The 13,366-nt window shown below is 33.6% G+C and overlaps 1 protein-coding gene across 3 annotated transcripts; it reads right to left on the bottom strand.

Annotated features, from left to right (window-relative positions):
- Window positions 1-1,096: 1,096 nt before the first annotated feature.
- LOC100267264 (general negative regulator of transcription subunit 4) lies at window positions 1,097-10,345 on the bottom strand. 3 transcript variants are annotated; one of them, XR_009465830.1, is made up of 14 exons: window positions 10,139-10,345; window positions 8,998-9,097; window positions 7,835-7,962; window positions 7,595-7,748; window positions 7,406-7,515; window positions 6,936-7,019; window positions 6,762-6,810; window positions 6,553-6,644; window positions 5,625-5,763; window positions 5,256-5,335; window positions 3,717-5,182; window positions 2,510-2,620; window positions 1,670-2,416; window positions 1,097-1,436 (listed from the first exon to the last, which is right to left on the bottom strand). XR_009465830.1 is itself a non-coding variant. In XM_059737433.1 (13 exons), exons 2-13 carry the CDS (start codon window positions 9,088-9,090, stop codon window positions 1,848-1,850), a joined length of 3,069 nt encoding a protein of 1,022 aa, XP_059593416.1. In that variant the 5' UTR covers window positions 9,091-9,097; window positions 10,139-10,283; the 3' UTR covers window positions 1,097-1,847. The 3 variants fall into 3 exon arrangements, 1 of the variants encoding a protein (XP_059593416.1); XR_009465831.1 differs by having other exon boundaries at window positions 5,625-5,757; window positions 10,139-10,283; XM_059737433.1 differs by having other exon boundaries at window positions 1,097-2,416; window positions 5,625-5,757; window positions 10,139-10,283.
- Between the last annotated feature and the right edge of the window lie 3,021 nt (window positions 10,346-13,366).

Below are 13,366 nucleotides of genomic sequence, written 5' to 3'. Positions count from 1 at the left end.
AAAATTAATATTTTAACTTTTTATTATAAATGGATTGAAATAAAAAAAAAGCGCAAAGATAATTTTATTACAAAATCACATAAATTAAAATTGATTAATAAAAAATTGAGTAATTTGAATTAATTTAAAGTTCTTTATTTTAATTTTTTTTGTCTAAATATAATGTAATTTATTTCCATTACTCACCTTTCAAACCTCAATCATCAAAAGTTTTATGAAAAATACATCATTTACTTAAAAAATATGTTCAATATTAATTGGTTCTATCATTTGATTTTTTTTCCAAAATTTTCATATATTTCTTATAAGCCTGCAAATTTCCAATATATTCAATATTGATCATATTCAAACATATTATTAAAAAGGTGATGGTGCATCATCAGCAATGTTTATTTTTAGTTTTCAGAAAAGGGAATGAAAGGAAAATAATAACGAATGAAAAATGGATTCTGGGTAATGGCTTTCCTAAAAGATGTGACACCCATGCATGTTTTGATTCCAAAATCTCCAAGAACTTTGACAACCCAACTTGTAAATACAGCCGATTCCTGTACACTTCTGTAAATTAAGAAATAATCAAGTGATTTCTAAAGAGATGTTATATGCATCCACATTTTCTCTTTTGACAGCCATCTCATTCTGTTTTTCCAAATAAGGTGGATGTAAAAAGAGAGAAGATGGATGTATTTAACATCTCTCATCTCTTAAATATAACCCGGAACAGTCATCCTCATCCCAAAACATATACATTCTTACCAATTAAAAGTAGCAACCGAAAAACAATAGCATCAGGTTTTTGTTTACCAACTAGGACCAGGGAAGAAACTGTACAATCATATACCATCGGCCTAATCTACAAGATACGTCCTGCTTTTGTTAATCACTTGGATTACATTATAGCCTGCATCCCTTTTTATCTAGCAATTTGTCACTATGTTACACAAAGTATAGAATGAGCCATATAACTAGGGCTCTTACTACTCCGATTATCAGCACTGGAGAAGAAGGAATCTTTGCTTCAGCCACAACCCAAACTCTGTTTCATTCCCTAAAATCCAGGCCCATTAAGAAATACAAAGGGCATAAAAACTTCATCTATTCTGAAAATTTTCAATCAACTATTTAAATATATTCATCAACCTAGTGCTTTATAACAAACCCAATTGATCTGCTTTTCAATCTACCTTTTGAATCCATGTAATTATAGACAAAAGAAAATATTAAAAAGAAGAAAAAGTAACAAGAAAATCAAAAAGAAAAAGTTGTTTCAGAATCTCATCTCTTTAGTTTAGCGAGTAGAATCCAATTATACTCTTTTTTCTAAAACTGAGCAAACACTCAAAAACAAAGGGGAGGATCAACCTGTTAGTATTCGATCAGGTACAGCACGCTCTACAACCTTCACATCAAATATAGATCTTGGTTTTACACTTCACCTGAAAAAATAAATTAAAGAATTATGCTCATAATATAAGACAACATAATAATGGTGATCTGAAACTCCATTCTGTGATAAAGGAATGTGAAACTTGTGAACACCAGGTGTAGGAAAGACCAGCCACCTTGTAGAAATCCATCCATTTCCTCACTAATATATGGTACCCTGGGGATCACACCTTCAGCCAAAAATTGCTTCCATTATAAATATAGACAAAAGGTTTATCCTTACCCGCAAGTTTCCAAAAACCCATATTTCAGGGAGTTTGATCCTTCATCAAGCTGCCCGATGATGAGACCAGTTAAGAGTCAAATCCATCCTATCTTCCACTGCTGTTGAAGATCCAGTCATTTTTGGTTCCCTGTTTACATCCATTGACAAGCAAGCGTAAGAAACACTTCCATACGAATTATATCCCAAATGTTCTGTTATACAGATCGCCAGAAGGGGGCATCCTGAACTTTGAATCCTCATAACCAGTATAGAATTTGTTATATCCCAGCCTTTCATTTCTGAGAAGCTCCGCCATATTCAGGTCATTTCCACTCTGGATTTCATTCCATCCATCCCAGTGGCCATTTGACATTATTGCATTTCTAGACTGCTGAAGCGACAGCTGAGCGAATGGGGATATATTGCTGGCTTGTGATTGCTCCATAAGCCTTGAAGGTATGCCATAAGCATCACCAAGAGGAGAGAAACCTTCCCCAATGTCAGCAAATCTTAGATTTTGGTGTGGAGAGAGAGATCTTTGCATCAATAATTGAAGTCTTGCCTCATTTTCAAAAGCACTTAGTTGTGGATGGAAATTAGATCTCATATCTAAGGCTGGATTGTTAAGCCCACCCGGAAGCCTCCCTTTGCCAACAGCCAAAATGGCAGGATCTATAAATTCAATATCTCCTGCACTAGCAATATTTCCACTTGGAGTCTGATATGGGTTTCTCAACAAGGAGGATGTGTCAAGTAAATGGTTCCCTAGAAAATGACATAACAAAAGCAAGATAAAGTCAAAGCAAGATAATCCAAAGACCTTGTTAAAAATATATATATATTTAAACAATAACCAACCAGATATTGCATCAAAGGCCTGCTCTGTCCTTTCATGAGAAGAAAAACCCGGGGGTGGTGCTCTGCTGGGGACAGTGAATCCAGGTGGTGCTGAAATTTGAGCTCTGGAAGCTGTTTAAAAACATTGGAAAGGAAGTCAGAATAATGAATATGCACCAAAAACTCAGAAACAGGGTTTAATTATATCTGAAAACCAATACCATGTTGTCTATGTGTGTAAAGGAGGAGAGAAGAAGTGAAATCAGAAACATTTCAACTTAATGATAATCTCATACTTTCGAAAATACCATCAAAGGAGAGGGAGAGGTGACATCATAAGGGCTGTGAGTTGCATTCTATCTTGAGACTAGTCCTCTTCCTAAATATCTCTCTATCTCCCTTGAGAGCATCCCCTATAACATTTGTAACTACCAAAGAACCTAAAAACAGTAGATATGCCACACAACTTGAAGTACAATACAAACATGCAAAAATTTTGTAAATTGCCACCTGTTGAAACATTTTGACTAAAAACCAGTCTTCAACATAGGGCACTCAACCACATCACTGGTTTTAATAAATCAAATTTTTATGGAAACTAATATATGATTTAGAGTTCATGCAGTAAAAAAAAAGTGTTTTATTGTTATCACCCATGACCAACTACCTGACCAACCTAATTTCAGTTCAAACACATAGAGATACATATTTGTTATAACCAGCAACTGCTAGCATATAGAGATATACATGGTATGGACATCTCATAAAAGAGAATCCAGGTGCAAAGCAGTCCACACTGAAAAAAGGATGCAACATGAAACCCATGAAAAGGATCCAAACATACAGTGGAGCTGTGTAAGAATTCTCAAATAACTACGAATGTGTCACTAAAAGGCATAGACAACACAAAAATCAAATATAAAAGATCAGCAACTCCATAATTAACTAAAATCACAAACAAAGGAGGCATTTTCCAGCATCCACTCCACTAAACGCAAGATAACACTCCATCATTATCCAATGTACCAAATCAGAAACGAAGATGAACTGCACACACATCTAATTGCGGACATCAACAAAATATATTAAGAAAAAAGAAAGCCATATAAAATAAAACAGATTATTAGGAACCTAAAGTGTCAGCCAATAATCATTTAACAAATATCCAGGAAAAGCGAACGAACAAAAGAGAGAATTTTCAGTTCTGAAAAATGCAATTAAGGCTCACCAGATATTTTATTGGATGAGATAACAGAATGGCCAGGAGCAAAATTGTCAGATTCCCCAAAAATATTGGAAGAGAAAAGACTACCATTCCCAAGTTTATCCAAAAATGGATCTCTGCTTTCAACAAAATTCTGGTTGAAAGAACAATTCCTTGGCACTTGCCCAATGTTACTGAAAGATGGTTCGATATCAAATACTTGATTTTTAGATTCCTCCTGTCTTGCAAAAGAGAACCTGGATTGATTGCTGTTTTGTACTTTCCAGGAGCCTGATGTTTTGAGAGAACTATGCTGTTTATCATTTTCACCCAACAATTGAGCCAAATTCTGAGGTGAAGTTATTGAGTCATCCCATGCATCAAAGTCCAATGATAATATATTTGAGATTATGCTGTTCTCTCCCACATCCATGGTAGTACTTGCATTGGCCCTATCCAAACCAGCAGAATTGCCCACTCTCTTCTCAGGGAATCCATTAGATATCACTGAAGCACCTGGTGCATGGGTAAGCGAACCTTCACTAAATTTCCTGCCTACAAATATGGGGTCTGCATTAAAACTGACACCATTGTGGATATCATTATGTTGAGAAGATTTACCCCTTAAATCATTTGAATGATGAAGCAGATGTGATGAATTAGGCAAATAAGTTGTCCCACTAACAACTTCTGAATCCTTCAGCCTTTGATTATCAAAGGACAGTAAATCATCTTCCATTTCAGAACACATATTTGGCACAACTTGAGTCTGTGAGTCTGATCTCCAATCATTTTGTTCATCTGGAACACACACACCATTAATGGTCGTTGAAACTTTCCTGGATACAGGTGAAGTTAAAGATTCTTTAAATTGCTCAGCATAATATTGCTGTAGACCTTGACTTCCAGGGGTTTGAGTCAAGCCGTTATCGGAGAGTGAACAATTAGATCTGAGAACACCAGGATGCTCACTCTTGAGTTGTCTATCAATGCTCATTGATGACATATCAGACAATAAATTATGCAAATTTCCATCAGTAGCAACATTGCCTTCTCTTTCTGAACCAGAGCAATTAGGCTGTCTAGTGAAGTCAGAAGAATTTGTGACTTTGGGAGATAGACTAATGCCTCGGTCATTATCCTTGGATGTTGGTGGACAAGATAACTGGCCACCCAAAGGCAAAGAGGCAGGAGCTTCATCTGGTGTAATCAGTCCCTCTGATGTATCCATGCTAATATGCTGTTTCATTGATTCCAGGGACTCTAATTTACCTTTAGGATTTATTAAGCGATTTTCTTCATTCAATGTTGGCTTCTTCCCTACTTCGCTGTGCAATGCAACAGCCTGGGTTGTAAGAGGCAGTGTTGTGCTAGTAACTGCTGATGAGAAAGCCACAGAACCACTAAATGAATCAGGTTTCTGCTTGAAAGGTCCATTTCCACATGACAGACTTGAAGCCATTGTCTGGGAATTTGAAGAGCGCATGCCCCTGGAACATACATTCAAAATTTTATGACTGGAACTAATATAAGAAAATGAGATGATAAATGCAGATAATATACCAAGAGGCCGCAGCAGGAAGAGCATTAGATCTGCCAGAACTACTATTTGGAGGAGAACCTTTAGCAATGCTCACTGAATTCTGCAGACGGATCCAACCAAATTACAATTAGAACGAATGCCAAAAAACTGCATCCCAATAAATATCCCACCACTCAAACTCTAGTCGCAAGCCATATATCGCATTGATATGCTCTTAAAAGGCTTGGGAACCAGGGGAAGAGTACTTGTACACCAGAAGATTACGTTCAATGGATTTTAATCTAGAATAACAAAATATAGCATTTAAAAACAGACAAAGCATAAAAATACAAATGGAAGAGATAATACTCAGTAGGGAAAAAGTGGAAACTTGAAACCAAAAGCCTTACATTTGAAGCATTTTTGGTAATAGGTTTCCCCATAGAAGCAGAGCTGTTGTTGCAATACTCATCTGCTGGGGGTGGCAACATATTCCCTGAACGCCGTTGCAGGTTATTTGTAGCACCAGTAATTTGTTGAACCCTATTTCTTCAGAACCATAAATTAGTTAATCAATCATCCAATCAAGCTGCCATGCAACATTCAGGCAGAAAAATGGACAAGAAAGCATGCCAAAACTAACTCAAAATTTGAAATTTAATAATTCAGCTGCACTTGAAGCAGTTCTTTAGTAAAAAGTTCTAATTGAAAAGTATTATTCTTAATAAACATCTTAATTTGCTTATGTTTAAAAATTAGCATTTTAATTCAGCTATAGCAATTATCATAATCACAAACTAAGGTTTGAAGCCAAGGGAGAAAAAAACAAGGTTTAGATTTCAAGTGATCATAATCACTAACTTGTCTTTGTGGCAGTTAGAAACCCATGCTAACCACTCACCATCATACTAGTGCTATTTTTCATTCCAATATAGATCTGGTGTTTTTATTATGTTAATAAGCATTGGGGAACTTCAATATCTTCTATTCTATATTTAACCCAATAAAAAAAGGCACCTCACAAAATTTCGAGATATTACTGCACTTAACTCTCAAAGAAAAACCATTAAGATATACAAGGACCATGATCAATCCCCTATCTGAAAGAAGAAATCAGTGTTTTTGTAACATATGATAAGCATTTCATGAACTCTTGTGCACATCACATAAGCTGTACAAGAAACAGTTCAACACTATGCATTTAAGAGTCATTCCTCAAAATGCTGAAAATATGCAATTATAAGAGGATACGAAATTTTATATTTATTTCACACCAAAAACAAAAGAAAGCAACAACAGATATCCATAATCATTACAAGACAAATAAGGTGGACACACCTGGTATACGACGAAATTATTTCATCTTTAGTGAAACTATCCTCTTGTGAACCAATCTCATGCAAATACAGACAATCTGGATTGTTGCAAGGCTAGACCAAAAGAAGTGCAAAATCAATTACAATAAAATAAATGCGTTTGAAGCAACCACACAAGAGTGATTCATAAAAAGGCAATAAACCAAGTAATGAGATATTCACAGTTCATACCACATTTCTTAGCCATTGATGACAATACTTTGTAGTTCCAAAGCATGCCCTGCCAAATCCATAAAATATATCAAAATAATTTACATAAGCAATAGAATTTAATAAGATGATACTAATGATGCAGATATTCATGCAATCATTGAATAAGTTTCATGAATGAAAATGTGTGTTTACCTCAAAGGTCTACCATCCAAAACAAATCCATGTACAGTTTGAATACATCGAACTGCTTCCTCCTCTTTTGAGTAAGTAATATATCTAAATGCAACAAAATAAATTGAAAACACCATATTCTTAATTGATAAACAAATGCAGAACTTAAAGCAAGCCAATAGATTAGCCACATGATTAAAATCCAACTCCAATAAAGCATGTGTGAAAGGTTATTAGATAATATCAAAAGGAACTGATATAACATTAAACAAATAAAACAATTAATTTATTCCTTAAGCACCGGAAATAAGGTAGGAAATTTAACTTCACAAATAAAAAGTAGTAGCTAAGGAAATTTAACTCAACCAAAATATTTGAGTGAAGGATTTGTAAAACAATCAACACCCTAAGAATATCAGTTTTAAAAAAATGCATTATATTTTACATTATCCAATGAAGAGATAAAGCCATTTTGATAAATCTGAACTTACACACTACAAGTATTGTTAGGAAACTGTTGAATGACACCAGCTGCTGTCCGAGACATGGACACCTTTAGAACCTTCCCATACAAGCCAAAATATTCTTTGCGCTGGAGAAGCTACTTATAGAAATAAAACCATGATTAGATACCACATACATTGAGAGAGAGAGAGAGAGAAAGAAGGAAAACTACATACATCTTCATCTGCCAGATTAAGTGGCAATCCAACAATGTAGACAAGGTTGCGTTGAATCACTCGCACACTGCCAAGTTGCTTCCTTCCTTCAGATAATTTAGTTTTTGCCTTCTGTGATTTCATTTTTCTCTCCAAATTGATTTCTGCCACCAACCTGTGGTGTAAAAGTAAATGACAAATACAGCCATCAAACACATGGCCTTCATGGCAGATAAAATGTAAGAACCACACGATGCCAACCTCTTGCAGTCTGCTGCCATCCCTACAATCTTTTCTTTGTTATAAGGGACACGGCATGCAGGGCACCGACCCTCTGTTTCATCCTTCTCAGCCATGTTCATTATGTGATGCCAGCACCAAACACATATCTGTAAAGACACACAAGCAGAATTACAAATGGAGTGGAAACAATTTTAAGGCTTTCCAGTTGATGAATAAGGGATGAAATCAGATACAAATGGTTCAATATGGTGTGTAGCTGAAGGAAGGGAATGCTAGGCATAAGACCAAATCAATCCAAATGAACATAGCTTTGAAGCAATACAATGTGATTAAGAAAAAGTCGAAAACATCTGGTAGGGGAGCATCATTTTGATTCACTCCTCCAAGGTTCCACAGGTACTAAATTATACAGAACTTGTGGCAATCTTGACAAAAGGCATTTTATGACTTGAAAATCTCCTATATATAAATGCCAAAGAGCTAAAGTAGACTAACACCTCAATCCAATCAACTCAAACCCAGAATCATATTAACCATTTCCATTTAACAAAACTGCTTCGTGGAAAGGATTAGTAATCAGCATGCATCACGAAGGGAAGGCGTCTACCAACAAAATTTGAAGAACCTAGCAGGAAAGGAAACTATGGGATCTAACAAGTTGTATATACAAATTATTTACCAAAGTTGTATTCTTTTCACAACCAAAAAGAACCTGATTCTATTAACATTTATCATCCTCTCTTGAACAAAAAATGACAATCTCTAGGTGGTTTTCTTTGTCATATCCTCGTTAAGCATCATAAAAATTGTCCAATAAGCTCATAAATGATGAAGAATGGATTACATATTAGGATTCAGTATCCTTCTCAATTCTTTCCCTGTATCTATCACCATTCACTAAAAAGAAGGGAAATGAAGGGGAAACAACAACAAAAGGAAATGAGAACTGAAGCAGCAGCAGCAATGGGTAGGTTTGATGATAAAAACATGGGAAAGATGAGTGTTACATCCTGCTATTGCACCTTCCTTCTAATTGTTCTTCTGCATCTTCTTCCTAAACTAAACAAATGCTATGGGAGCTTTAGACCCATAGCCAAAAAGAACCATTTACACTCAAAGAAAGTAACAAAGAACCATTTCCACATAAAGCAAAAGTGTAAATAAAGACAAGTGTTTCAAACCTCATAACCACATTTGCATGGCTTCAATTGCTGGTCAGTCAAATCCATCTCTTCAGCACAGAGAGGGCAAGTCTTTTCTCCTTCGTCACTCATGGTTGTCCTGATCAATGGACAAGAGAACACAAAATAAAATATTAACAAGGAATTAAAGTATACGCCCATCACAAAAGAAACAAACCATCATCCAGTACCAGCATTAGTTTAACCAATACACCCACCACCAAGAGGAGTAAAACATACAGATTCTCAATTCCACTAGACCCAGATGTTCAGTTTGGATACCAAAATGACTAAAAGAGCTAAAAAGACAACAGTAAATCTTTAGGGTTTAACTTTCTTTGTCAACCAAGAAATGAAAAGCGCACCTATATCATAAGCCAAGCAATAAAGGTCATATTACCTACAGCTAAAGGGTGGGTTTCATTTTATAGAGCCCCAAATGGTTAAAACCCTAACATCTTAAAAGTCCAACCCGTTTCTTTTCCCATCTTTCTAGGTAATCAAACAGCCAAAAGAGAAGCGGCGTTTAATTTACTTGACATGCAACGGAAATTTCATAGTAATTCCATTTTCCACTTTGCATCTTCCTCATTCCCATTCCTAAATATCGCTAAATTAAAATTTTGCCAAGAATTAAGGAGATTATAAGTAAATAAACAAATTGCCAAAAAAAATGACAAAAAACCCTATCAAGGTGTTCCACTGACACAACTTGACCTCGTTTTACAAATCACAAATCCAACCCTAAAAGCCCTTATCCTCTATCGGCATCACCATTCCGCATCACACAGATCATAAAAACGAAAAAAATGCAAAATTCAGAAGCAGATCGAGGAACCATCCCCGCAAAAACATTGCAGATCAAATCAAATCAAACCAAACCAAATCGCACAAAGAAGAGCAAAAAGTCTAGAACCAAAAATCATCAAATCATTCCAATAAATAAACACACAAAATCAGAACCAGACTGCGAATCGAAATCAAACAACACATGCACGGATTACCAAAAAAAATCAGAAAAAATAAAGTGAGAAATAAAATAAGAAATAAACAAATAAAAATTGGGGATCTTGGAGAAGCGGGAAGGATCGAGAGATGCGGAGAAGAAATTAGGGTTTGAATAGCGAGGTTGGGGACTTACAGTGGTGGATCGAGAAGCGGATGATGAATCTGTGAGGATGAGATTGTAGAGGAAAAAAGCTAAGAGAGATAGAGAGAGAAAGCCACAAGCGCAAGGGTGGGGGGTCCTTTAAGAGGACGCTCTTGTTTGGATGGCTCTTTTGGCTGCTGCCTCTCTGCGTCGCTGTCATTTTAATATTGGGTTTTTTGCATGATGCCCTTGGATTGTTTTCTAATTACAAAATTGGCGCTTCCCTCTCCCTTTCACTTCTCTCATGGACGTTTTTTATTTTGTGCAGTGTGAGGCAGGATTCAATTGGAATTAAGTGAAAAGTTCAGAGCCCCACAAAAAAGTGGGACACACATTTGACGTGGCAGACGCTGATTGATTATATTATTGTCATACGTTTATTGTATCGCGAAATTGTTAAACTCAGCGTAAATTCTACTATTAAGAGCAGGTCCATTTTTTTGGACACATACAATTTTGATTTTTTTTTCTCTTAAAATTAAATAAAAAATCTAATAAAATTTAGTTAATAAATGAATACATTAAATTATATTGAAAACGTGATAATCATATGTTAAATAAAAAATATAGCATTTTAAATTAAGCTTTATTATTTTTTTATTCGTGTTTTATCGTATAAATTATAAACAAGGAAATAGAAATAAAAATTAAAAACCACCGCTATTCTATTGTCCATCTGTGAATTTGATAAAATTTTCTTGATGGGGGTGATAGTGTATGGAATATTATGAAAAGGTAAAGTTTTTAATATAAAGAGATCTGGCCGAATAAGAACGAAAAAACAATTTCACAGCTCACTGGAGCGTTTTACGGTGTTTGGATGGCCGGATCTCTGATTCGGATCAACCAAACAGGCCCCAAGTGTAGTGGCAGCGAAAGGCAGCATGAAGAAATTGGCCTTTGGGGCTTGGACGTGGCGATTCAACTGCTGTTCATGCAGCTCTTGTGGGATGCGATTCTGTGGGTTGCATTTCCATGAGTGGGAATGTGGTGTCCAGATCGTACCGTGTACTATAAAGTGGACCCCATCTTCTCCGTTACATCTGTGGTCGGCCAGCCTCGATCACATGTGGTGCCCCCCCTTCACATGTTCGTGTGGAATTCAGGACGATGGAGATTTGTGGCGCCATCACCCAATTACAACCCACGTTGCTGAGGTAGTTGACGATGGCAGGATTTCTTCCACGTGGCACACTTAAAACTACATCACCGACCACTTAGTATTTGAATTTAACCATTTTTTATTTTTTCTTGGTGGTTTATTTTTTAAAGTAGTATAAGAATAGGAACAACTGCTGTGATGGATAGTAACTTGAAGTAGAGAGCGAATACGTTGACCCTATGGAGTTGGCTGAGTGTGTGTAGGCAATCATGAGGCTGAGTGTGATCCAATATTTATTATTTTAAACAATGGGTTCAATGTCATTCATTCTTAGGAAGGCAATGGGTGGAAATCTCCCATTATTTAAATCAATTCTTATTATTATTTCAGTGATAATTTTAAATATAACAAGATGACGCAAAATAATACTTGATTCCATTTTTCAAAGTCACCCTCCACTATGTTTGCTTTTAGGAAAATTCGAGAAAAAATGGGAAAGAATAAATTTTAAAAATTAATAATAATTTTAAAATTAATGAATTACTTTTATATATATTTAAAAATTTATTTCACTTATTCCTTCTATTGTATACAAATTAAATAATTTAAATATATATAAATTTTAATTATATTTTTTATTATAAAATCAAAATCATTTTTTATTTTTTTAATACTTTCCGAAACCAATGGATCCAGTACCATGAGAAACCCGTCCTCATCTTTGTGCATTTTTTTATATTTTTAATAATTATTTTCATGAATAAAAACTATTTTCATATGGGGACATTATGTCATTACTTTTAACCAAAAAAAAATTATTTCTCCATGGCCTTAATTTAATTTGAAATAATATTTTAAGTAAAATTTAATTTGTTTTGTCCCTGCAGTTTCGGAGGCAAATACAAATGAATACACATGCATGTATAGAGTTAATACTATTTATAGATAATAATTTACCTTTAAAACCCATACAACGAAATACTCAAATAAATTTAAAATTTATGGTGAATGAATTTTAACTGGCATTTATTGGTGTAACCGAATACAGCTTCTAATAATATACGTATTCGGTGAGCAGCGATGCATGAATTGCGTCTTCCTTGTCACTAAATATTTAGAAAATTATGCGGTACCCATTGCTAATGTCAACTTTTGATACATGTACTTAACTTAAAAAGTTGAATAAAAATATAAATAAATAAATAAATAAATATATATATATATATATATATATATATAATTTTTTTTAATATTATATGTGTATAGTCATTTTTATTTTTTTGTTTTTAAATAATAAATTTATTGTATAAAAAATATTAAAAACTTAAATTTATATATACATTTGTTTCTTATAATCATTTCAACTTTTATCTAATTATTATTTCAACTAAATTATTTAAATCAAAGTGTATATTGGTAACTCTAGATATTGGATTATTTAATATTTAAAAATTAATTTTAATTATTATTTATGATAAAGAGTAATGATTTATAATATATTTTAAAATTGTGTTATTTTTAATGGATTGATTTTTTTAATACAAGTTTTAAAAGAACAAAAATTTTATATGGAGGGTAAAAAAAATTAGCACTTCAAAAGGTATTTAATAATTATTGAATATTTGATTTTATTATTTTAAAGGTACAAAACTTTTATAAATTAGTTTTTACCATATTTAATTAAATAATTTAAATTATATTGAGAAGTTTTCTATATATATTCATTATTAACAAAAGTATTTTGAGATAAATTATTTTCTTTAAATAATTTGTAAATAATAAATAAAATGACATAATATACTAATAATTCAAGAATATGATATTAATATTTATGATAGATATATCAAAATTTTGGTTATATTTTTATAAAAATCTCTTCGGCAAAATGGTTTTACATTCTTATATTTTCATTTAAAATATAGAAAATTTATTAAATAAATGTCTGCAATATACATGGATCCTATATATACATAATATCTTCGTCAAATAAATAAATAAGTATATATATATATATGGGTTATTGAAAAAGTTTTTAGTGTAAAATCATATTTTAAAACCAGAGTCTTTAGAGTGCGTTTAGCAATGATTTTTATAAGTGTTTTTAGTATTTCTAATAA

The sequence above is a fragment of the Vitis vinifera genome, chromosome 6 (assembly GCF_030704535.1).
Source record: "Vitis vinifera cultivar Pinot Noir 40024 chromosome 6, ASM3070453v1".
In the NCBI taxonomy this organism is placed as follows: Eukaryota; Viridiplantae; Streptophyta; class Magnoliopsida; order Vitales; family Vitaceae; genus Vitis; species Vitis vinifera.
This window is presented reverse-complemented; position numbering and strand designations above follow the sequence as displayed.